At 38.1% G+C, this 27364-nt stretch overlaps 1 protein-coding gene across 7 annotated transcripts in view; it reads right to left on the bottom strand.

Moving 5' to 3' along the window:
- Nucleotides 1-27364, bottom strand: part of LOC132121609 (RNA binding protein fox-1 homolog 3-like) — a 442423-nt gene that overhangs the window by 12608 nt on the left and 402451 nt on the right. For 4 of the 7 annotated variants that reach the window (XM_059531191.1, XM_059531190.1, XM_059531193.1 and 1 more), the window contains 9 exons: nt 26462-26608; nt 20903-20956; nt 18120-18212; nt 16500-16560; nt 15174-15227; nt 7825-7957; nt 7339-7378; nt 4191-4255; nt 52-130 (listed from right to left, as the gene is read on the bottom strand). In XM_059531191.1, the coding sequence (XP_059387174.1) occupies nt 52-130; nt 4191-4255; nt 7339-7378; nt 7825-7957; nt 15174-15227; nt 16500-16560; nt 18120-18212; nt 20903-20956; nt 26462-26608 (726 nt within the window). The remainder of the gene's footprint in view (nt 1-51; nt 131-4190; nt 4256-7338; nt 7379-7824; nt 7958-15173; nt 15228-16499; nt 16561-18119; nt 18213-20902; nt 20957-26461; nt 26609-27364) is intronic. The other 3 variants (XM_059531194.1, XM_059531195.1, XM_059531196.1) reach the window with 3 other exon arrangements.

The raw sequence follows: 27364 nt of genomic DNA, 5'->3' as shown, positions 1-27364 counted from the left end.
GTAATGTAAGGGGAAAGGTGAATGTTTCATGCATTATGTTTCTAGACTCACCATAGTGCCTACGCTGTACGTGGCTGCAGGTCCAATCGTGTGGTGATAAGGGTCTGCTGTTGCATAGACTCTGCCATAGCTACAGGGAAAGGAAGAAACAGAGAGGGCATTGAAGCTTCAAGAAGACGGTATGTACCAGCGAACACTGTTCATTTGAACTAGTTCCATTATCACTACACCCTTCCTCTCTCTCTTGCCCTCTCTTTCTTTCTGTCTGATAAAAATGCAATCACTGACCTGCCATAAATACACTGTATAAAGGTAAGTCTGTTAAAAGTGATAGGTGCTCTGTTATTGTTTTGGAGTAAAAGTATTTTATCTTATGGGCATGTGGTAAAAGTTATATTGATGTGAGAGGGACAAGACACTGAAAAAGAGTAGAAAAGCGAAGAAAATGGGAAACAGAAATGAAGAACCAACAGCAGCATTGCAGGCTCATTTCTACCATGCATTACACTCGTATCACACTGGTTAAATGATTAAACTCACAATTTTAAAAGATGGAAATTATGTTAGTATTCTTTTATCACAAAATCACAATTAAGTGAACATTTGGGTGAATCTAAAACAATGTTATTACCCTTGTTTGAGTGTATGTTGCCATTTTGTAAATAAGTTTTTTTTTTTTTAAGAAAAAGTATGTTTTTTTTAATTCATCTAATCAAAATGTTGTTGTGTAATTGTTTTAACAATCACTTTCCATGTCATAATTTATATAATTTATTTCCCATGATATAATCCCTTTAAACGATCAAAAGCAAGCTTACTGACATCATCCTCCAGGAAGTGACACAATGTTGGTGGAAAAAGCAATAGCACAAAAAGCAATAATTCCTAGCAATGGATTTGATAAATTATGCGATGGTTTATGCAATTCATTAACATTCTTATTTGAAAAATCATTACTAAAATATGTAACACTAAAATTTCATACATAAAAAATACAAAAATATATGAATTCAGTTAGTTTTCATACTTAAGCAAGTAAAAAAAAAAAAAAAAAAAATCAAGTTTAAATATTTAAATAAAAACTTTTTCTATAAATGGTTCCTTAATTGACAACATTAGCAAATTCAAACTTTAAAAGTTACAAAGTTCTAAAGGTAATGCAGAACAGAAAGGACCCAGCAAGGAAAAAGATGTAGGGATGCTTTGGATTTTGTGTTGTTGTGCGTGTGCATTAAAAAAGCTAGTGAAAGGGGCAGGGAGTTTATGTTCACAGCTCTCTTTATCCTTTTCATGCTCCTTTGCCCTCCCTTGTTTACCCAGGCTGCACTGTAAAGAGGCACAGGGCTGGTGGTGGCGGAGGTGTTCTCTGGCTCTTTTCATTGGTACCGATTTGGAAGTAATTCCTCCAAGATGGGCCTTACTTCTTCCTTTATTTATTTATTAACCCCCAACACTTCCCTTCTTCATTTGTTGACTTTCCCTACAAACATACGCTTGCAAATGAGGGCCTGTGGGGAGCAGATAAGGCAGGCTGAGCCGGGTGCCTATGGGCACAGACTGAGAGTGGAGAAAAGAGGAAAGAGGGGAAAAAATCCTGGGCCCAGACATGCTATTACATATGGAAATACTATCGGATCTGACCAGGTTTTTGTCGTCTGGGATTATTACAACATCAAAGGTCAGGCCAGCTCAGTGGAGTGAGAGAGCTGAGCGGAGGGGATTTTAACTGCTTGTGACAGACAGTGCAGACGAGGGTGGCTGGGAATCCCCGTTACACCCCAGCTGGGCCGGGCTACTTAACCTGCAGCTTAACCGGGCCGCGGGAATGACCCACTCTAAAGTAAACCTGGATAGCTAGTTCCAGCTGGACTAAGCAAGATTGATTTTTCTCCTTCAAAATGGTTTCCATTAGATAATAAAAATGAAAATTGTGACTTTCTTTCTTCTGCGGAACACAGAAGAATGTATTGGAGAGTTAAAAAAGAGTTTTTGTAATCATACATAAAAGAAAGATTATTGGAGTATGTTTTATAAGAAAATATTATTTTAGTTTTTCAGTTTCAAAATGTAATGTTTAATTGAAATTTTGTTATTTTCTGTTTCTTTGTAAATGATTGTGAAATTTACTTACATTTTCTTAATACAAAGGGTTTCTACACCATTTTCTTTTCTGTGTGTGAAAAATTTTCATAACTAAACAGTTATGGTGACTATTAACTTCCACTGTATGGAAACAAATACATTTTTTTAAATATCTTCCTTTATATTCCACAGATGAATTTTTTTTTTACAGGTTTGGAACAACAGGCGATTAAACACAAATTGATTTACAAAAAATATTGATTTATGTGTTAACTATCCCTTTGAGCAATATATTTTTTTTAAGAACAGCTATGCTTCTGTCATCATTCTGTTGCTCCAATCCAACATGACTTTCTTTTGCCTGGGGAACACAAAAGAAGATATTTAGAAAAATGTCAGTGTTTGTTTTTTGTTCATAACAATGAAAGTCAGTGGGATCTAATGTGGTTCTGAACTCCACCGACTTTGATTGTATGGAATCAAAATATCTTTTTTTTTTGCTCCGCAGAAGAAAGAAGTCATGAGTGTGAGTAAATGATAACAGAATTAATACTCTGTTAAGAGGTGAGTTCAGGAGTCTGTATCATTTAAACACATTTAAACCCCTCCACCATGACATATCAAATTAGAGTGCGAAACGCAGAGCTGGCTTATGTGAAAGCAAGGAGCTGAATGACAAGCGATGTAGAAAGAGGTGGAGAGAGAAAAGGAGAGCTGGAGCGAAAGAGGGGACGTGGGAAGGGGGCTGAAATAAGTGCGGTGGAATGCCAGTCTTGTCACCTGCTCTGATGTGGATCTGTGCTTGGCTCTGATAAATCTTACATTATCTGGGCTCTTCAGGCTGGCAGGCAGGGCCATGCCTTATCGGCACTGACACGCTCAATCTTGCTTAGATTAAACCAGTGCCTGGCCTGATCCAACCTGACAGGGTCCCCACAGGTCCTGGATAAATTACTGACAACCCTGCACCACCTTCGTCTTCACACACACACACACACACACACACAACACACCACACACACACACACACACACACACACACACACACACACACACACACACACACACACACACACACACACACACACACACACACACACACACACACACACACACACACACACACACTCAACCCTGTGTCCTGAAGTGAGTAAGCTAAGTGGTTATGGAAATTCAGGTTGAATTCAAGTTTAAAGGGCGAGAGAGTATCAAAGATAGGGAAGCAAAATCTAAATGATCTAATTTAATCCAGTTTAATAAGAGAGCAGATCTGTAAACTCATTCCAGAATTTCAGAGATGAGCAAACACTTTTTTTAGAATGACTTTAAAGCTCAAATACAGTTAAAAGTTGCTGTGCATAAGGCATTAAAATACATAGTCTGTATACTCATAAACATTATTCTTTGAAATCAGAGAAATATTTCTTTGAAATCTTAATTTGTCAAATAATGAGGAAAGACACAATGAAGTGAATCAATAAATGCATTTTTTTTCTTACAGTATATTGTCTTATTTCTTTTTGAAACAGGGGAGTATTTTTTTTTTTTAAAGCACTTTTAAAAAGTATAAAAGTATACTTTCATATATACTGTGTGAGATATAATACTAAGTACAATATAATGAAGATTTTATTTTTAAGACTAAACAAATGGCTTTTTATACTCTCACTGTGTAGAAACCGAAGCAAATTCCATGTCTACATTTAAATACATTTTTCTTACTTTTTAAAACTAGGGCTGTTTTTAAAAAGCAGAATGAAAGAATAACATTATCAAATTTGGTAGAAGCATTTAAAAACATAGTGTTAAACATTAAATATGTTAAGTTAACACACTAACTTTGTCAGCCCCCCCCCCCCCCAATGTTTTTTTTCTTTTTCTTAAGTTAATCTGGATTGCTAGCTCCATTCGTATTGAAAAAGTGTGATTTTCCATTAGATAATTGGAATGGTTCACTGTTTGGAATCTCAGAAAATTCTCAAAACCAACAATTTTAAGATGCATTCAAAACTAATATACATAGCCATAAATTACCAGTGTTGAATGCATGGGGCCTTTTATGCATCAACCAAATAACAAAAGACAAACAGAAAGCACAAGACTCTTACCTGTCACTGTAGGCCGCTGCAGCTGCTGCGGCTGGTTGGGCATATCTGTATGCTGCATAGCCACCCTGTCAGTTACATAAGGGCATCCGTCAGACACATGCAAACAGAAGGGCATTACTGACATTACATTTTTAGAACCATCTGTCCACAATACAACTGGACTGTTCATACATTAAAACGTCTCTTTTCAGATCCTAACAATGCAGTGAATCCCAAAACTCAGTTACAACATTAAGAGTGCTGCTGAAAGTCCCTGTCAATGCTCACTAAAATGAATGCTGAGTGATTTAGGTAGTATTTAGTTTGCCAATACAGCTTTTTGTGAAGCCCTTTCGTTTAATGGGGAATTGTCAGATTGACTGCATTAGCTCTTCATATAGATCTCGGCACAGATGCCTAACAGCAGAGACCAAAAGTGAACCATCTGAGAATCTTCACTTATGTACGCTGAGTGCACCAATAGTGGTGCAACCAACGTCTTGTCTTCCCAGTGTGCATCAATCCCATCAATTGAAATGGCAGAGCTGGGCAACTATCGATCAACATGGTAAGTGGCAATCTGGTATAAACAATTAAAATCAGTCAATGTTTGCTTACTGTGAATGAACCAAATGGAAGATTTGGCTGAAGCTATCGAAGGGCCTTTTAATTAATGTGGCTGGCCAATACGAGTCTTCTGGCTCGATGCCCAGGGGAGCGGTCTTGACACACACAACGTGCTCATCCGTGGCTGGAGAATGGCACAAGACAACACTAAATATTGCTTGTATAAGCATTAGATGACATCTTACAAAGCTATTAATTGCTCCATTCAAGCTAGCTATTAATAGCTGCATTGTAAACAGCATCAAATGACATTAGCCGAGATTGTTAGCCGCAACAACCAAGCCTCATCTGCTAGTCTTCTCAGAGTGATGTTTAATGAACGCTTACACTCCAAACATGCCAAGGTTTAAGCGACAGGGAATATATATGCTGTGAGCGAGTATCTAAGTGGCTGGGGTGTTTATTGAAGTGTCTGTTTTAATGAAACGCAGCTCCACTCTTTGTTATTTTAGCTCGCTGACATCAGTGGTACAATATGTGAATAATCGCAGTGCCAGAGCGCGTGCAGGACTGAGGCATCACAGATACAGGACTGCACGATGAATTATAGATGCTTGCATTTATTTTACAGCTATTTTATTGTCCGATGCTACTCTGCTAAAATCACATTTTTAGCAACTGGAGTCGAAGAAAAAATGAGATCACAGAAGATTGTGACGATGAATTCTGTAGAAGTTACAGCTTTCAAGTTTACAGTTTCACCGGCTCACACAGATGGATTTAAAGGGATAGATCAACCACAGATGATATTTATGTCATTATTTACTCGGCTTCACGTTGATCCAAACCTGTTTGCCAAAAACCAAGATTTTGACCATTGCCTGCTATAAAAAAACTGTAAATTCTCAAGCTTGACATCCATTTGGTTATGAGACATTTGACAACCAGTAATGTTTAAGGTTACTGATGTCCAACCTGCACCATAAAAGGCATATTTGAGATTCACAGCGGAGTTGAATAAAATCAGTGAATAATGACTTAATTTACATATTTTCATTACATAAAACAATAAAATACCATTAAAAAGTAAATATTTTTACAAATTAAAATAACTTTTCTATTCAGATACATTTCAAAATGTAATGTAATTCCTGTGACGCCAAAGCTTCAGTCTTCAGTGTCACATGATCTTTGAAAAGTCATTCTAATATGCTGATTTGGTGCTCCAGAAACATTATTACCAATGTTGAAAACATTAATGTTCTGCTTAATATTTTATGAAACCCGTGATACATTTTTTCAGGATTTTGAAAACTGTATTTATTTGAAATAGAAACCTATGTAACATTATAATTAATTACACACCTTCCATCAATTTAATGTATCCTAGCTGAATAAAAGTATTACTATTATTATACATTTTTAAATCTTACTGGCCCAAGAATGGTATTGTACTGTATATACTGAACATGAATCTTAGGGACTATATTAAGAGTGCTCTTTTAAGCTTTTTTAGCACCTGATCACTATAAACCATCATTGTATGTGAAGAAAACTTTAAGTTTTTTGGTGAAGACCTATTAAATATTCAGCAGGCAGGTTTGGAATGACATGAGAATGAGTAATCTTTATTGGAACTATTCCTTTATAAGTTATCTAAACTTTAGGTTACTTGAAAAGTTGATGGGATGGTCCATAGAGATGGATTCTGACTTTATTGGCAAGCAAACATGTACTACGTGCATTCGTCAAAATCTGTTCGACTTTGAGATCCATCTGTGACTGTAGCCATGGACCTGGCTACGAGTTTGCAAACTTGGCGGCAAACTTACTATTCTGCGCGCCAGGTAAATGCATCACAGTTATGTCCACGTTCATTTGTCTTGTTTTAGTCTAAATGTCTAAATGTTGAATTAATTTCCATTTTTCATGCAGTGAAATAATCCTGGGAAAGGGAGGCAGGCTTTCTGATCACCTGACTGACTAATATGTTCTGAAGGCTTGTAAAAAAAACAATAGTGCCTGGAAACAATCTCGGGCTGTAGCATGAGGCCTTTGGGCTGTATTTTAATGGAAGCTGAGGGAAAGGCGGATCAAACGTGTACCATAAATTAAAACAAAAACACTGTAATGTCGACTTCGTCAACTTGATCAGATATGATTTTGCACCCACTTAGGCAGCAGTGGAGATAAAATGTGGAAGAATAAGACGTTAAGTGTGTAGGGGGGTTTGTTTTTGGTACATTCCACACTGTACATGTTAGAATTATCCCAAAATCCATAGCGATCAACTACAGCCGTCAAAGAAAGCCAAGTTGGAAGTGGTTGAGCCATGTGTGATTTTACTGTGCCATGTTACCGTATGCACAAGGGATGCCAACAAGGCTGATAGTATACCACAGAGTGCCATCCTTGTGGATTTGCACATGGTAAATCTGAGCTGACCCTTGGCCTTATGACAGATTCAGCACCAGCTGCTCAGGTTAGGCTCACAAAGTGAGCATCATGAGCGCCATGTCCTTAACGCTGTATTCCACCCTTCCCTCTTTTACAGAAACAGTTGGAAAAGCATTGGAATGGGGGAAAAAACGAGTATACTTACATAGATCTCAGCACCATAGAAGCCATCTTGGTAAACCACACTGCAAAAACACAACAAGAAATAACAAAACCCAATACATCATTGCTGAACATCCATAGAGTTTCTTTGCGCTGTACAGAAAAGATTATGCAGTGATGCATTCATTGGGCAGACAAAAACAATGCACTCCAGTCTGTGCTGAAGAGAAAAAATTTTAGCAGATTAGGAAAGATGGCCATTTTCTGTTCTTCGAGAAAAACAATGTTTTCTCTGTCTTGTCACTGGGGAAAACCGGTAAAGCTCGCCAATAGAGTGTAACACACTTTATAGCCATTAAGTGGTCATGTTGCAGGTTAAGGCTGTAGCACATATAATGTGAAAATGGACCTTCGATAACAGTTTTTTAAATGTTGAATTTTACCTAATAACAGCCTCAGGCTTGGATGAAAACAAAGTGAGCCATTTGTAGATAGTAAATGTGTATGTTTTGGGTGAAGGGTTACTCACGCTCCGTAAGCAGGAATGGGAGGGGGTGGAGGCACGGCACGAAATGTGTTGTATACGGCACGACCTCTGCCTCTCAAGTGGGCGCCCCTGTAAGCCACCGTCGCTCCTGTGGTGGGATAGGGGAAGCCTGTCACTGGAAGAAAAGGAGAGAAGAAAGAAGGTGACATAAGCTTTTGCTTCTAAGAGGCGAACCTGTCACCACCAATCAGCTTTCAGTCAGTAGTGTGACAACACACCGTCATCCTAAAATGCTTTAAAACAACTATGATGGATGTCAAGCGGTGCGTCATGTTGGCACAACACATTAAACATGGCAGCATGATACAGCCAGTGATTCTCAACTGGTTTTGCTTCAGGACCCAGATTTGTGGCAACCTGATACAGTTAAAAGTGTGTTTATCCTACAGAGGTAAAACAAAAAGGTCCTTCAAAATCAAATGGTGATATTTTATTAAAAGTGCACTATTGAATTCTGAGATTTCTGACAACATCTGTGGTTGAAACATAAAATTGCAAGTTACTTGTGGAAGTGATAGCTAATACGATAAGTAATGAATTAACTTCATGTTATGGCAGATAATTGCTAAACAATCAGTACTGAAACTACATTAAAACATTACATTACAATTAAAAAAAAAATTATATTATAAATAATTAAATAACAACAAAAATATTACAAATATTAAAATAAGTATATTAAGTTAATATAAATATTAAACATATGACAAATATGGAATTCTGGGCTGCCAACATCTGTTACTTTATTAAACTTCTGGCTGATACGATAAGCCAATAATTTTTTTCATGTTAATGAAAGATAACAAAAAAATGATTGATATTAAAATAACATTAAAATAAATATTACATTTACATATTTTAAATGATATTAAAATTATATAAAACTTTATAATTTTAATTATATATAATTATTTCAAATACATTTATTAAATTAATAAAACATTTATAAATATTAAAATATATGATTAATATTAAAATGCTAAAATCTTTTACTGAAAATGCCATGTAAATGATATATTAGTGAATTTAGGGATGATAACATTATGTACAGTACAGTATGAAAAATGGATATCCATTTAGAGATTTTCTTAAGATTACATTTAACTGTATTATGAGATATTTTTTTAATTTGGAGAGTTTTTAGAGATTAACCTTAAGTGATCATTACATGATGGCATAGGTAGTCTAAATGATAATAAAAAAAACTCCCAATACCAACTTGTGTGCAATCAAGTGTGGCACAAAAATATTGAAATATCTGACTCAATAATAGATTTTTTCAATTAAATGAGAACATACCCAACAATATTCAAAATTCTTAAAAAAATTAATCGAATCAAAATATAAAGCACTACAGAAACTAATCTAAAATGTCCAGCTTTTCCCAGCTGATTATTAAGCATTAATCTGAGAGCTTAGAGAACGAAACGGTAAGGCATCCCTGTCTGGGGAAGCCTCTCTATGCTGGTTATCTCTGAAAGCTTGAGCGTGGTGTGTGTGCGAGAGTGTCTGGCTGCTCTCCCTCTCTGGAGGGGTGTGTGCGAGGCAGGGGAGATGGTAGGTTGTTGTAGGTGAGACACAAGGTACTGGCAAGCAGGGCTGAGAGAGCAGATGGAGAGGATTGTTTAGAGATGCAATCACAGGCCGGCGCCATCTCTCATCTCCCTCCCCCCACACACTTCCCCAGCCTCACGCCACCACTGGGGCCAGACCCAGCCTGAAGGAGAGCAGGGACAACTCAGGGTCAAGACTGGGAGAGATGGCAGAGAGTAGAGAGAGAGAGAGAGAAAGAATCAGGCTTGGTGCATGCTAAGGAAACATATACGGATGTGAAAGTGAAATAGACAGAATGAAACTTGAAACAGGGTGTGTAACAATAAATTGGTGAAAACATGTCCAGGTCACATTTCACACAGTCTCGGCCACAGACACCCACTGACTGCCCGCAATCCATTAGATGGATATTGAACATAAAAAATGAAAAGCTCTTTCTCAATCTTACAAGCTCTAATCTGACTCGATGACTTCAAGTATGAAAATACATATTTTACCCCAAAATCTAAAGAAAAAATATTATATATTACAAATATTATTTTACATTATATAATATAATACCGTATTTTCCGGACTATAAGTCACACTTTTTTTTTATAGTTTGGCTGGTCCTGCGACTTATAGTCAGGTGCGACTTATTTATCAAAATTAATTTGACATGAACCAGGAGAAATGAACCAAGAGAAAACATTACCGTCTACAGCCGCCAGAAGGCGCTCTATGCGGCCAGAGATGCTGCTCAGTGCTCCTGTAGTCTACACTGAGCAGCATATAGCGCCCTCTCGTGGCTGTAAACGGTAATGTTTTCTCTTGGTTCTTGGTTCTAAATAAATGCGACTTATATACGTTTTTTCCCTCGTTATGACGTATTTTTGGACTGATACGACTTATACTCAGGTGCGACTTATAGTCCGAAAAATACGGTAATCATTTTTTGCTTTGTCATTTTTTTCTTCACAGATGCTGAATCCATGTTTAACTTATTGAGTATGTTTACTTAATTTTTCCATTTCATTCAGCACTCATTATAAGCAGAATAGCAAGTACTATTTATTTAAAGGAAAATGCAAAAGTTGTGTGTCATTTTGGGGTGAAACATGACCAAGGAAAAAAGAATGCAGGCACATCCAAAAAACAGACTGACTGTGAAGGAGCTGTAAGTTGGAAAACATTACTCTCTATTCAAAACCCTATTATTGGAATTTTATAAGTGTGCAGTTCCATTTATTTGCATAGCATTTTTTTGTGAAATATGACCTGGGCAAGTTCTTGAAAGGATTGCGAGTGTGAGATTCACCCAAATAAAATGACAATGAGAGAACGAGACATTAGCAAAACATATTTGAGAATTCTAGAAAAACTTCCACAATAAACAAAACAGAAAATCGGGAAAACGAGTAAAACAGTAAAAAAAAAAAAAAAAAAAAAAGAGCCTAAGCAAGTGCATGTTACACACAAGCCTCTCTTTAACCTTCACTGAGTATGGTCCTGATGAGTCAATGACAGCGCCATAATTACCCATAGTACTGTGCAAGCAAAACACAGCCCAGCAGTGCGGCCCACTGAGCTCTCTTTCTCATTTATGCACCAATGACACTATCGCTGTCTATCCCGCGTCTCAGCGGAGCAGGACAGCCCTCTTCAGTTATTTCATGTCCCCTAAACAGAACCTGGGCTTCCTCCTGATTATTACTGTACAGACTTCAGCCAAGCAGCACTCAGTTAATAGTCAATAAGTGTCAAAGTTACCACTTTTAATGAGGTCAGCTGGGTTTATTTTGAGCACACACACACACACACACACACACACACACACACACACACACACACACACACACACACACACACACACACACACACACACACACATATATGTGTGTATGTATGTGTATATTTGTAGCACACAGCATCAATGTAAAGACATCTATTCACATTCAGCAAACTTTTGGCCCTGGGGTGTGCAATAATTTCTGGTATAATTTCACCTTTGACTCTGGTATCTCATCTCAGACAAACAAACAAACAATAAAACCTCTTTTATGCAACACACCAATCAGTGGTGGAGAGGTACGGCGCGGCCCTTCATCAGAAGTAAAAGAAAGACAGATGACTGAAGGTAAGGAATTTGCTCTTTCATTTTGATATAGCGCAGAGACTTTGACATTTCAATTTGTCCCTTTTCAGCTAAAGAGTCTGTGTTAATAAGCCAAACAGTGGTCATCTCTGATATATGCCAGGCCATGGTCAATTTATCCCAAATTCCAGTCATGGGCAATGCTCTTATATTTTCTTTGATTTTGTGTGTGTGCCATGACGTTCATAAATGTAATCTCATAATGAGCTATGGGTCTGCATGCAGCACCAATTCAGTAATAAGCCATAAATCATTCCAGCCAGTTATGACACTCCATAAAGGATTAGAAACACATAACAGCAAAAGATTACATGAGCATAAATCCCTGTAGCCCTTGCGCGCTCCTGTTATTTCAACAGGAGAAGGTGGAGAGGGTCGAAACCCTTCATATCTGCACATCTATAGTTTAAACCGATAAGGACACTGATACACTGCTGCATTTATCTGGGTTTACACAGGGGTATCTCTAGTGCTGGAAAGTGTCCCAATGGGCTGTTTGGATGTAGGTATGGGGGCAATTACATCCGCTACCCCTTTGGGCCTCTTTCATTTACTGCAAGACTGGTTCCTTTAATACGGTGAAGCTGGAAATCGCCGATGAGGGCCTCTCTCAGATTGTGTGTTTTTGTGAAATGTCTTTAAATAATCAGACCACCAATAAACACATATCATGAGGAAAATGACACCATTGCTAGATTAAAGGGAGTTTTTTTCCCTCCCCCGATACTTCTAATATTGTAATTAGAATGCTTAATTTCAATTATGGATCTATTTGAGTGGTTTTGTAACTGAAAAAGCACAAATTGTCCACAATGCACCCAGCTCTTTTAAAGGAGTGCACACACATAGGTGCTCCATTAAGTGCATTAATATAAGGCCCCAAATGTACTCTCTGCAACAGAGATGTGGATGCTTGAATATATTAAATTTCTGTTTTTTTGTAGACATACTTTGTAGACTACTCTTGTTCCCTTTACAAAAAAAAATTGTAATTGAAATTGTACATCAAAAATTTTAGTATTTTATTTTATTTTTTTACAAATGAATGAAACTTTTATGAATTTTGAAGCCTAAATACAATCACAGGTAAAAGCTACACCTAAGAAAAAATATCTTTATCTTAAATCTGCAAACTGGGAATTTAAAGTTGGAGTAGTTTACAGTTTACAGTGTGAGTATAAACAAAACAAGGAAGCAAAAGTGAACTAGTATGTAGATTAGTTTTCCGGTTCAGTGTGATGACATTTAATGTCCCTGACATTAGCAACCATCTTTTTCAAGCAACATAAAAACTTAACACACACACACACACACACACACACACACACACACACACACACACACACACACACACACACACACACACACACACACACACACACACACACACACACACACACACATACACACACACACACACACACACACACACACGGTGTATTTATTTCAAAACATGAAAATATCTTGAGCTTGTGTTAACCATAGACCTAATTTCAGGCATTGGATATTATGTCATTGTAATAGCTAGTTATAAAATATTGTCAGTTTACCTAAATTTAATTAATTTAATTGCTAAAATTGTTTCTCATAGCTTTGCCATGACAATGGAAGACTGCATAAATGTAGAAGATGACATTTAGCTAATACCCACTATATCACCCTCTTACGTTGAAATTAAAATGTCTGGGTTCATGTACTTGTGTACAGTAAGAGTTGAGCCAATGATTTTTCTGGATCAGACACACGTGGCCTGGAACCAAACATCCCTGAAAATATTTGATCATCTTTGTTTAAAACATGACAATTTCTTGCTCTCTACTTTGCATTTTAATCTTATTGGCCGTGTTTGTCTCAACATGCATCCATGGACCAAATTCACTGGCTGAGAGAGCTGTCAGTCAATCAATATTATGTTTTCCACTCCCTTCTTGCACGTGCTGCCCGTACGGATTAAGCAAGATATGAAAAACAACCCCAAGATTACACAATTAAGTTTCCAATGCAAAGTTTGCGCCTTAGCTTCGTGTCTGCATATCTAATTTGGCTTTGGCTACCGAGTGCTAGTTAAGAGCCTGAGGCAGAAAGAGACTGAGGGAAGACAAGAGAAGGAAGATATTGAGATTTAAAGATAGAGTTAGTGAGTAAGAAAAGGGCAGATGGAAAACACCCCAGGCTTAGAAGAGAGAAATAGAATTAGCGATATATGTCGAGAGAAGTCTGTGAGAAGCTAGAGGAGTGGAGAAATGAGAACCAGGGAGGAAGTCTTACGGGGAAGAGAATCCCGACTTCCCTGGAAGAGGTTAAAAGCAGGCAGTCGGCGGCCCTCATCAGTCATTCTCCTGAATGGGATTTGAGGACAATAAACCTGTAGCACCCGGACGAATGGAGACGGAGTGCGCTGTCAGCAGCGTACGATTTATGGTGGCCAATTCCGCTGATCTCCCGCACAGAAACTCGGACTGATAAATAGTGATTAATCACCTTTACATCCGATTTCTGCGCCGACCCTCCCCCAACAAAGTACATTAAATGCAGTCATAATTATTTCACGTGAAAGCTTCTCTCTTTTTAGAATGGTAGGAGGGAAACAAGGGGCAACACGTGGGCGTCCGTTTTGGCCATTCCGGAAGGATCCTTATTTAGTAAGCAAAATCTTATTTCCATTTTGTCGCCTCTCCACCGGTTGCCCTCTGGGGAACAGTGGAGGCATATGGTGTCATTTAGGCTTGGCGAACTTTAAAGGCATGTTAAAACGACTTGAAAAATTAGCATCCAATAAATCAAGTGATGCCGGTTCCCTGAGCCAAGCTGCTGAAGTGCCGGACCATGGTAAATCTGATTTGATGGGATGCTTTGATAAGTTGTATTGTATGTTCACATGGGAGGCATGGAGGTGTTATTTGTTGCGATTAGAAAGAGAATCACATACATGTTTCAGCGCATACTTAGGGGTCAAAACATGTATAAACATTTTACATGCACCGGATTGCTAGGCATCTTTGCATTTTTACACACACTACATATGCATATTGTGCACATTTGATCGTGAGGTTTCATGTAACGACTGTGTTGGATTGTGCATTTATGCATGCCAGAACCAAGGAAGGGAGGAAGGAAAGGGAGGGGGAAAAGTCAGATAAAAATGATAAAAAACTGCTTTCTGTCACCAATGGTTATTTAGAGTTTTGCTGTAAAGCTGTCCTGAAATGAACAGATTTTAGCCTAATGAGCAAAATGGCAAGCTGCTATGTGCTCAGCACTTCTTCCAAATGAAATACTGTAATACCATTTCCCCCTCATTAGGATGCAAAGTTCTCAAAGTACTCACAGCAATAAAGAAATCAAAGACCGAGAGGGCAAACAACAGCCAAAAAAGACAACAAGTCAGTTCAAGTACAATCAAAGACGGTTCCTAATCTGCGGTTCAGAAAACAGTCTGAACCACTGTCTCATCTCAGTGGGAAATGATGGCCTGGCTGATTATCGCATTGTCAAATGCTCTGTGCAGGATGGGAGAACTGGGCCGTGATTTAAAATAATTTCTTAAGTGTCTCTTTGAAGCGCCTGTGTCTGAATTTGATACAGAAATCAAAGTAAGTATCCGAGCGAGGCCCTGTGACCACAACACTCAAATGCAGTTTACCTGCATAAAATTCAGGACCATAGACAGCTCCCACCACTGGATTCAGCTTCCAGCCTGTAGAGGAATACACACGGGAAGAGAGAATTAGCTGCGAATGCTTATCGCCTTGACCTGTGGAGTGTTTGTTTCTCGATCTTTTGACAATTTATTCAAGGGACTGGCAGGAATTTTAAAAATAAACAATATTTGGAGAAAAGAACAAAATAAAAGGCGAGGAGGAAGAGGAGGAGATGTGATATGGTGGGAAAATATAAGGCGACATTAAGTTGAAGGAGTTAGGGGGCAGCAATATCGGGGTATTCGGAAGAGTGTGAGCGATATAGGATGCAAAAGGGAGAGGGAGAATGAGAGACAGAGAGCAAGAGAGTAGTGAGTGCTGTCCGGTGTGCTGTCAGTGATAGATGTGGGCTGTAAAATAGCCTCCTCTCACTCCCCATTGGCTGTGACTGAAGTAGAGCTGTGGGGTCTACACTGCTGCTGATATATTTGATTCTTTCATTCCCCCCTCTTTCTGTCTCTCCATTGCAGTCTGAGGGAATGAGCATCAGCGGAAGAGCTCAGGACCCTACCAAGACCCCTGCGCTGAATGAGCCACTGCTCTACCCTGATCCCTATCAGCTAAGCTTCCCCCCCGGAGCTACCGAAAAGCATTACAAGGGCTGTAAAGTAAGAGATCACTCTTTACATTAAGCCACTTTTTAGAGGGAAATAAAATGGACATCACGTCATTCATATTACACTTGATGAGAGCTTAAAAGAGCAGCCCTAAAAAGAATCTGGGAACATTAAACTGCAAGTGAGATTTCCTTTAAAGAACTGAAACATTTCAAAGAGGTTTTTTTTTAATTTATTATTATTAAAAAAATTATACAAATAATAATTTTATATAATTATTTATAAAAATAATACATAATTTGGTTTTAAATGAGTAATTATAATTAATTCAATACAATAATAAATCTGAAACCAGCAGGATTAATTTCAAAGAGCCCAAATTAATCAAACAAATCATTTAACAAACTAAAATAGGAGTAGGAAAGAATTGTCTTAAAAAAAACAAACAAAAAAAAACCCATTATAATTATAATTTTATATAATTATTTATAAAAATATATAGAAATTGGTTTTACATTATTTAAATATTAGAAATACTGTTAGGGTTAGGGCTAAGTTTTTATTATTATTATTATTATTATTATTATTGTTATTATTATTATTTAATAGTTTCTAATGTATCTCATGTAATTTATTCATACATTTTAAGTATAGATTTGGGTACATTTGGGGCCACTGAATGTTTTTACAATAAAAAACAAAAGCTCTTACCGTTTGTATATGGGTTGGCCACTTTTTTGTTTGTCATTACTCGTGCTGTTGCATTATTTACCTGTGAAGAAAAAAGTAGATATGAGAAACAAAACACAAAGAATACAGGCACATATGCCACAGACATGAATGTGACAAAAAGCTGATTCATGCTTCTCCGTAAAGTATAAAGAAAACAACATTCACATGCTCTAATTATCAGTTGAAAAATTATGAGATGCTAAAAATGAAAGTGATCTATCAAGCTCTGATCTTCTGTTCTCTTGTTGGATGTAGTCTAATCCAGGCTGTTTGTAGAAGAGCTTGATGATGACATCTGGTTCAACATGCAATGAAACAGAGCAACTCTGGAAATGGGCTTTAATGAAACCCAGAGTATATTGGAATTCCCCACTAGCCAAGCTGAAGGAACTTCCTTGAGGCCTTCTCTGCAATTTAATCTGCCACATTGTCTAGACAGTTCTACATATTCCCAGACACTACAACCCTGAGGCGGTGGCTTCATGAGCTCTAAATTTAACCTCAGGTAGGAGGAGCAACATTGTACAAGCTCCTCTGGTTATATGTAACACAAAAAAAAAAATGACAAAACAAAAAAAAGAATGAAATTGTAATGCTTAATAGCTGGTTTATTTGCACTTATTTGCACATGCATGTTAGCTGAACTAGCCTGAAAAAATAGATATATTTTTATAGGTGATTTTATTATATCATTAACATATAATCTTCACAGAGCACTTGGCCTTCCCCTTTCCCAAGTAAATAGAAGCTGCACTTGGATTCCTGCTGCCTATACAGAAAATAGCTGCTTGGGGATGTTACCAAGATGGCTGCCTAGAAAACTTGCCTTAAAGGGACTTTAGTAACACACAGCGAGACCAAGCAGCTTGTTGGGAGGCGTCAAAGGAATTTCAACATGGCTGTGGGCAACAGAAGCCATGTTAGTATTTCACCCTCATGTTAATTAGCGTTAATAGCTTTCCATTCCATAGGGCCCATGGAGGTCATTTAGCTTGAGGAAACAACTGGCCTTGGCTCTCCCTTGATATATAGGTTTAGGTATTGTTTGTGCATTACATGAATTATCTTAATTGTCCTATAGAAAATCTTAATAGCCTTGTGGAGAAGAGGGGGAAAAGAGAGAGAGAGAGAAAAAAAGACTGTGTCCTCAAGTAAGACGTGTGAAAGAAGAAATAAACTGTTTGGGATAAACAAGTGGGATTTAAAGGCACGTTGACAGGCCTTTGATATCCTGAGATGAAAATAAAATGTATATTTTTAGAGATACAGCATCGTTTAAAACACACTGTAAATGATGATAAAAAGTTCAAAAGCTTCTTACAGTTGCACATACACATCAAAGCAAAAAGGCATAAATCTGATGGCATGCACATCAAACACATGCACACAATAATTATCACGTACATCAGAAGTAATTTTTTATCTACAAAACCAAAAAGACACATGAAACATGCGGCATGCACACAGCAAGTGAGCGTTTGGGATGCAATGCGGTGAAATAAGACAAATGAGGTGCAAGCACGTTCCATCAAACCGACAGCGCTTATGTTCTCATGAGATGGGAATGGTGGGGTATTGATAGTTAGATTAGGAAAGCACCTCAATTTTGCGTCCCTCTACGATTGTACCGTTTAATTTCTCCCGTGCACGGTCTGCGTCTGCACTTGTTTCAAAAGTTACAAAACCAAAACCCTGAGATGATGTAAACATAGAGGATTCCCAATAGAGAATGAAGGGGGGGTTGAAGATATTTGAATGGTCAACAAATAAAGTGAGTGTGAAAAGAAGAAAGAGGAAGAAAGAGAAAGAGGTCACAGTCAGCAGGGTTGCAACTTCTATTAGTATTCTATCTATTAGTAAGAGGTGATATTAGGAATATAGGGTAGGGCTACACGATAATTGTCACAATTGTTTTGCTCAAAAATAAAATGTTGTTCATTAATCACATTTTTTTATTGCTTTATTCTATTTTGTTTTTACAATTCATCAGAATTAATGCACTTTCACAAAAGTGCAAATCAAGAGAATGTCAACACGCATGGTTTGCTTGCAGATTTACTTGCAGCAAAAATATGTGTGAAAAACATCTTATGAAAAACACTTATTTGAGCAGAATATCTCAAAAGAGATCACTAAACTCTATATTTTGCCAGTGTTTTCAGCTTATCAGCGCTTTTTCAGTAATCTCACATGGTTGAACCACTGGTCAGAAAATATATTGATTTGCGAAAAAAATAAAAAAATCTGACTGTGGGATTTAAACTCATGAAGTCTGGCAACCACAACCATTGAAGCTTTTAGAGCAAAATGACGCAAATGCCAAATTAACATGAAACATTTTCAGGGTTTAAAAAAATGGCTGGCAATTATTCCAGATGAATATGCTTAACGAATCATTTAAAAACAGAAATCATGATCCCGATTAAAATACGATTTATCGTGCAGCCCTACTTTAGGGTGAGAACTACAAGAAAAGAGACACAGCAATCGAGGATTATATTCAGCAGTGACAAATTCTGCATATCTTAATATTGAAACATTGGCATGCATGGATATGTACATTAGTGCATCTCATATCTGTCTTGCCAAGAACATCAGTAAGCATAAAACTCATTCTTTATAAATTACAGACATTGCCCTTGTCTTTAAATGATATAAATTAATGTAAGGAATGTTTCCAAGGCCATATAGGAGCTTAGAGGTTTAATGCACACAATCCTGCGCTCTAGCTTGGAAGTGCCTGCTCTATCCCCGCACCCCCACCTCTGCTGTCAGCTGTGAGTTATGACCAACTGCAACCCAAACGCCATATCCGGAACAGCTATTAAGTATGCACAGCAAACAAGAGCGTAGAACAAGCCCTGGTCTTTTAGTTCATATACACTTTGCAAGTATGGCCTGGTAATTGCTTTGGGCGGCGTGTCAGTATGATATGCATACATGGACACTCCATTCCTTGTGTCTGGCATGAATAAAGATCAGCCCATGAGTCCATGGTCCACAAGCAAACAGAAAAATCAAAAAGGAATGGGCAGCAAAACTAATCCTTTTGACATTTTGCGCTGCCGTGTTCAAAATAGAGCTTGTAGTTTTTCCTTTTTATCACAGATTTAATTAGCTTACACAGCTAGAATGGTGAGCCACTGTCTTATAAATAACACAAACATACAGTACTTGTTCTGTTCTAATACCTGCAGTGAGCTGCCTACAAAGACAGTATAGTAAGGTGCAGATGATGTTCCGGAAGTTAGGCAACATAATTATGATGCTTGCTAAGATACCTTGTTTTTGGACAAATTTTAAGTCAGCATATCAAAATATTTTATATAAATGTAAATATGTGTAAATAATGAAATGCATTAATAAATATATAAAACCCCTGCACATGTCTATATACTGTACAGTATAATTATATAAATGCAGTGTTTATTCCAAATATTTTAATATATTATATATAATATATATTATTAGAAAAAGCATGTTCTTAAAACATATATATTACAATTATAATTAATTTAAAGATATAATATATTATTTTGAATACTTTTAGCATTCTATTTTGCAAAACGTTTTATTATATATTAAAATGATATATACTAAAATATATTTATACTTATATTTACAATAATATTCAATTTTTATATATTGTAATAAATTAAGACGTTATTCAATACTGAAAGGAATCAGTAAAAAGTACTTTAGTGTATTTAACAGTTAATTATATTCCCAACCATTTGAATGTGCAATGTGCAAAGTGTTAGCTATGAAATCCATTGTGAATCAAGCCTTTCTATGTAGGCAGCTCACTAGATTTTGAAACAGAGCCACTGCGTAGGAATTTAAAAGGCCAGTAGGAAACAGGTTATTTGTGAACAATCGGCTAATGTGTGCTGCTTAGGTTGAGTACTCTGTGACGGTTTGTTCCAGCAGATTTTACCCTATGAATCACCTAGGAGGAGGTGAGAGAAGTTCTCCTCAGCAAAATGTCACCGTCCTTTGAGACCAGCAGCGCTGTATGGAAATATGGCTATATATAACCCTTTTTTTACCGCAAGGCTAGAGACTTACACTGCTGAACCTTATTTCAGTGGGACAGCTCTAAAAGCATAATCACTGCGTGTTGGTCAGACGTTCACTTCTCGGAATTATATAACTGGGCAAGTTGACTCGTTCTCAGCTGAAACCACTCAGTTGCCTCTTGGCGTAGCTACCTTTCCAAAATGTGTCTTGTCTCAGTATGAGTGAGTGTGAGAGTGTGGCGTTTGAGTCACTTTGCGGCTGCTGTGTAAGAGCTGTAATTATTCGCCTCATGAAGGGAAGAGGAGACCTGTGGGGAGGAAGAAGTATGAAGTGACAAAGAACTGCTCTTCCAGCTGACTTACCTTAGAGCCCCGCTCGTTAAAAATAATTTCCACATCCAAAATTTTCCCAAATTGCTGTGGAGAGAAAAGGGTAGAAAAATAATAAAAAGGAGAGACAGGGGAGAAAGAAAGAAAGAGAGAGGGAGAGAGAAGGAATAATTAGAACTCATCTATTCTGCAGTTAATCAGGAAACTTGGGCACTTGATTGCACAGGGAGCTAAAATACTAAACCCACCACTTTCACTATGAACACACAAGACAAACCTTCACACATCTCCTTTGCCATGACAGAGAAATAATACTGATGATCACAACTCATCAATAATGGGTTACTTTAAAAGTAATGCATTAAAACATTACTCAGTAAAAAACATAACTACTTGTGTTGTCCCCCACTATGAAAAATTAACTATTAAGTTACTTTTGTTACTTTTTCCTCACCGTTAACTGAATCAACTTATTTTTGGGAGAGAATTCTAATTTAACATTTAAACGCTGCAAAGTATACTACTGTACATTTTTAAGATTTAGTTCTACAGTAATATATTAAGATATATTATTTAATAGTCATTCAAAACACTAATCCATTCAGGAGCAAAACAAAGTGACTGTTGTTTGAGCATATCAATAAATCACTCTTGTATTAGATTTATTCAAAACACTGATTAATTTGGGAATGAAAGTGACTGTCTGTGTCTGAAATTTCATACTCTCTGAGTAGGTATACTTTTGAACATGTAACTACTTTGCCACTGTAAAAAATATTTTTTTTATAGTATGAATGTAATCCAGCCATACTACATGTGCCTATTATTAGTAAAGAAATATGAATATTCAGATGCAACCACTGTCTTTAAGAGTGAGTAAATGAATCATTAACTTTTTTTCATTCTGTGTTTCTACCTGGCAAAAATAGTATGTATGTAATAGTATAGTATGAGTGTGTATGTAATAGTAGTATATGTCACGGCTTACGCTGCTGGAAGGAACACGGAGCCGAAGGATAAACGAAACAAGGCTTTATTATATCTAACATAGGCATTATCCAAACATGGATCACAGAGGAGATCACAGAGGAAAACACAGGTAAGTAGCAAGTAACTGGTAACTGGTGGCAAGTGACTGGTAGACCCGACAAAACAGAACTGAAAGGACAAGGCTTTTATACAAGGGATAATGGGTAAACACAGGTGGATGGAATCACTAAATTAACCGGGAAATAGAACACATGGAGAAATGAATAGACACACCTGGGAACTAATCAAACCACACACGGAAGACAGAAACTGGAACACAGGGGCAAAAACACACAAAATGAGTCCAGGTATGTGACAGTATGAGTGTGTTGTTCTGAATTCAGCATTTTTGACTCAATTCACTCATTTGACAAAGTAGTGGCTGTCATTATGATGATTTAATGTGGTTTTAATGTTATTTATAAGAGTCAGCTGAACTGATCAAAAACACTGATTCACTCAGGAAGGAAACATGACTCAAAACATTAATTCGTTCAAAACATTAATCATTCACTCAGCTGATTCAGTCAATAAGACTGATTAATTCAGAAAATGTTAAGTTTGCATGACACACAAAATCGACAAATGCATTTGATATATTTCAAAAAGTAACTCAGATCCTATGATGTAAATTTAATTGAGGACTTTTATTTGTAGTTGCCTAACCAGTTGTTCTACTGTACATGAAGCACTCGGCTGGGTCGGGAATGAGCAGGACATACTGCTGATGGGAGCAAACTTCAAAGATCACAGCAGCACCCTGCTGTGTATGCACCAGTGCTCTTAATGACACGACATGGCTTGTTATTTTCTCTGGTGTTTTTGACCGATAAAAGCTGGCCGAAGACACCGGAGAGGGTATTTCTGGCTTGACTTAACACCAAATGCCCGACTCAATTAAAAAAAGGATAATTGGATATAGAGCAGCCGTCATCACAGATGATAAACCATATATTTGTTTATTATCTCAGTGATGAATACCATCCTCGTAATTACCTGTCACTTCAGTTATTATTTTCCAGCTATTTGCGCTTTGTTCTGTGGTTTTATCTGATTGTCATTCTCACGGCCCTCTGAAACGCCCAATCTCTCATTTTTATTCTCTAATCAGCATTAGCCATGAGGCATTGACCACTCCCTCCAAAATACGGCTTTGTCTAGAATTTTCTTTCAGAAGCATATGGATTTGCAGCCTGGCTGCCCTTCGAGGGAAGAAGCCTAAACTTCCTTGGCCTTTGACTGAACGTCCATCATACCTGTTGCCAATAGGTGAACCCTGAAGAAACTGCGGCCTGATTAGAGGTGATAAACACTACTCTCGCTGCACGAAACACACCTTAACCTCGCTTTATGCTAATCAGAATCCTGGTTAGGGAGCTCCACAACGAGACCTTGAATCAAGCAGGTTTATTTCAATAAATACATAAACATGCCAACGCAAGGTCACCGCTGCTCTAGCCGAAGGAGAAGACAGCTTCTTTAAGAAGTAATATGGAACAGGCCTTAATAATTGGTTAGATGGAAGTAGGAGGCTCCAGGGTGCACCACTACAAATGTGCCAGTAAGCATGACTGTTCATGTGAAAACATAGGACCGCAATTAGAGCAAGTAACATATGTGATAAAGGTTCTGTTTGCATTTCTCTATTCCACTTTCTGGTTGCTGGAGAGGAGTGACGACCGGCCCAGAGCTCCCCGGAGGGTTAACAGTGCTTAAGCGTTCCATTTAACATGGCCAGCTTTGGAGATCATTACGGAATGCAGTGGAATGAAAGCAAAACCTTAAGTTCCCCTAATGGGAGGAATGAAAGCAGGTTTTAATTGCTGTCTAAAATGGCTGTATTTTTTCATTAAAACTAATTATCCTGTCAAGCAGGCCGCATCGGCTTCATTTCAGCACAACAGGGGAGAAATGGGCCTTCCAGGCACCTATGGCTCAGTGGGATTGATCGAAGGCCCGGGTCACTAATAAGGTTAAGAAGAGCCGCCTTTCATCCGCCCAATCACGGGGAGAACCCGAGGCAGACTGAACATGTTCATGTTTGTGGTGAGGAGGAGACTGAGCGCTCTGCTCTGATCTCACGCAGGAAAAAAAGTGATGCCTCACAGCTCATTTTGGCCGGCTGTTGCTTGATCTACTGAGCTTGTTTTTTTCCAGTGCAATTCAAACTCCACAGCCAAACCCAAACAGCTGCTACTTGACACGATTCCCTCCATTTGTTCAAATTAAGATGCTTTTTTTTCCTCCCCTCAGAGCCAAAATCAAAAGCCCGCATTAGCATCTCGGCGTGAACCTGTTCACGACCACAGTCAATTCGCGCTAAACAAAGTCTGGGGGCACTAATGGTTTTAACCCACCCTAATGGGCTTATGGTATTGCTGAAATATTTCCCAGGGTAGTCATCCCTAGGAAAACCGAAACTAATAACAGCTAGCCACCAAAGGCCCCATCCTCCCCATTGCCTTGCAGCAGAGAGTTTTATTAAGAGTGTAGGCCTACATGAAATTGTGATCAATGCGAGATCACAGTGCGAGACTGCTGGTGGTCCACACACTTGATAGGTTGGGAAAACACTTCATGAGAGTCATTTGAAGCGCGCCAGCGTTACTGTGAAAATGGAGGGAGAGTAGTTAAATAAGCAAGCCAGGAGTGTGACATCAAGACAGTTTTGTTTGGAAATCAAGCAGGTATCATTATAAACCCATTAGAAAACCATATGGGTCTTCTGCTCTTGTTTGAGATTCTAGGTAAAATCATCTCTTGGGTGATCAATATTTTAGAAGATTCAAACCTCTAAGGGAAATACCAAGGGGAACAACAGTCTATTCATTCAGAATAACAAGGTACCTGTTTTAATCTAACAATAACTTCCCCAGAGCTGGGGGCCATTTTTATTGCTAGTATATACATATGCTGCATGCAATGAAGTGTAGGATCGCTCAATTCAGTGCATGGGGATTATTATGGGAGGAATCGGATTTGCAAGCACAATTTTGCATCCTCTGTGTGGAATCGCCATGGTGGTGCTTTAAAAACAATTTCACATACTAGCATTAAATCCACATACTCATCTGTATAATTGCTTTGGATGTCTTTTTCTAATTATAAAATGAGGCTCAAATAAGGGTGGGTAATGGAGCTTTTTAATCGTTGCTCTTTGTTTGACTACGGCCCAAGCCAGTTTACTAGAAAGAGGAAAAAGACTCGTAAAACTGCAGTTCTCATAATCAGCTATTCTAAATTGAATTTCCATCCCACTAAATTGAGAATTCAGAAATGGTTTAGAATGCTGTCTTGAAATAAAAGTGAGTGTATTGAGTGTCTGTTTATCTACAATAATTAAAAGACTTAAAATTGAAAGATACGAGATTGAAAGTTTTATTTAGAATTTACTTCTGTCTTGAGATTGTCTATGAAACAATGGGCTCACAATTAAATCTCAAACCTTTTGTGTTATTAAAGTTATGTTAAAACAGGTACCTTTAATCCAATTTGACCAAAAATAAACTAATATTTAAAAGATTTTGTGGTAGCCAGTAAACCCCTCAAGTAAGTGCTTAAGGAGTCTGAAACCATCAGTAGATGGAAATCTTCTCCCCATGTGCTTCAGTCACTGTTCTCAGACTTGCCTTTTCTTACATTTTTGGGGGACTTTAGAGGTGCGCAGTGCTTGTCCATCGCATCCTCTTCCACTAGCCTATCTATGGCACAGGATAATTGCACCTTTGGGTCCCTGGGAGACTTCACAACAAGTTTCAGGATTCTCCTCAGACAAACATACACACACTTGGTCACGTATGTGCCTGTTTTCGCATCGGAGCTGTCAGCCAACACAAACCTAACGAGTATAAACTTCTAGTTTTTAACCACAGTGAGGAGTGCTATTAATTACGTCTCTACTGGTGGGACCATTGTGTGGCTCTCTGTGCATCACATCAATTCTGGGCAGAATGGGAGAGGAGCAGAGAGGAGAGGACAGCCTCTCTTAGAGAGAACAAATAGCATGAGGAACAGATGTTCTCAAGACTCAGCAGCCAGGCTGTACCCAGAGTCCTCCACCAGTTTAAGTGTTACTGTTTGCTATACAGTGCCCTTAGTAAACACAGACTCCAGCTTTTAACAAGCTGGGACCAACAATGTTTTTTTCCACCTTAGGCTGCCTGTAGCCTCCAATAACAAGCTACCAGTGTTTAATGCCCCTCCCTTGCTGGATTTTTATTCTAGCCGAGAGTACTGACATCTAAACACGGCAGTTCAATACTTTTTTGATTGAAAATCCTTGATTTAAAGAAAAACCTTTTTTTTACTGATTCCTTGTCACAAACTAAATATACAAACTAAAACTAATATAATGCAGTTTGTCATGAACTTTCTAGGCTTGGAGGGATGAAAAAGAAAAATGTGAAAAATTAGAAAATACTTTGGTTAGGTTTAAATATTTGGGCTACACATTGACTATAGAAGTTTAGTGTCTAAAATTTAGATCACATTAATTACATAATATGCCAATTAGTTAATCAAATTGATCACATTTTAACTGAATTAATTTGGGGTGAGACTCACCCCAAACATTTGCCGGAGGTCTGGGTCACGGAAGCGAAAGGGAATGTTGGAGACGTGTAACCGTTTGGGCTGCTGCTTCTCTGAAGAGTCTGAGAGCTGGAGCTGAAGCTGCTGAGAGCCGTCTGTCTGCACCACATCGTCCGCTTGCTGAAAGACACACAAGCACAGCCCTGTTAGTTCCTACCTCAAATGCCATCAGAGCCTGGAAACAGTGCAGAGGGCAACGGTTACGGGACAGTGAGGGGGTGGGTGAGCAGGGAGAGATCAGGGCATGCTGGTGGCATATTACAAATTCCCTCTACTCTTCCAACACTTGTATGTGGCGGTGAAGATTAAGGAAGCTGTCAGGAAGTGTGGATACACACTTAAAGAAAAAAAACCCTCTGACATGGGGACACCAGAGAATGCATTTATTAAGCAGCGGTCTATAAAGACCTGAGGGAGAACAGGAGAGGGAGAGAGAAAGTAAGTGTAAAGATGGTGTGCTCATCTGTCCGTCATGTAGAGGAAATGGTAGTGACACAGCTGTGCTCAAGGATGGACTGCTGTCCGTGACACACATTCATCTCTCACCTCACAAGCCCTGATGTGACAACCTTCATCACATTCTCACTAATTCTCTAGCTGTTCTATGAGTTTCACAAGACCTCATCTGAACAGACTCCGAGCAGAGTTTCCAAGATCAGATAAAATTTGTAGTTGCTTGATTGTTAGCTTTTCAAATTTTTTTATCTACATCTTTGAATTAGAAGAGAAGTTATAGACTGTAAATTCAATCATAACAAATATTATGAAAAAGCACAGTGAGCGCAGCCCCCGAGCGGCAGCCCTTCATGTACTGTACATAATGAATTAGAAGAACATGGGAGCACAGATGAAGAGATGATGTCAGCTAAACTTCCC

This window comes from Carassius carassius, chromosome 39 (assembly GCF_963082965.1).
Source record: "Carassius carassius chromosome 39, fCarCar2.1, whole genome shotgun sequence".
Classification (NCBI taxonomy): Eukaryota; Metazoa; Chordata; class Actinopteri; order Cypriniformes; family Cyprinidae; genus Carassius; species Carassius carassius.
The sequence above is the reverse complement of the archived record's forward strand: the minus strand, read 5'-3'. Positions and strand labels throughout refer to the sequence as shown.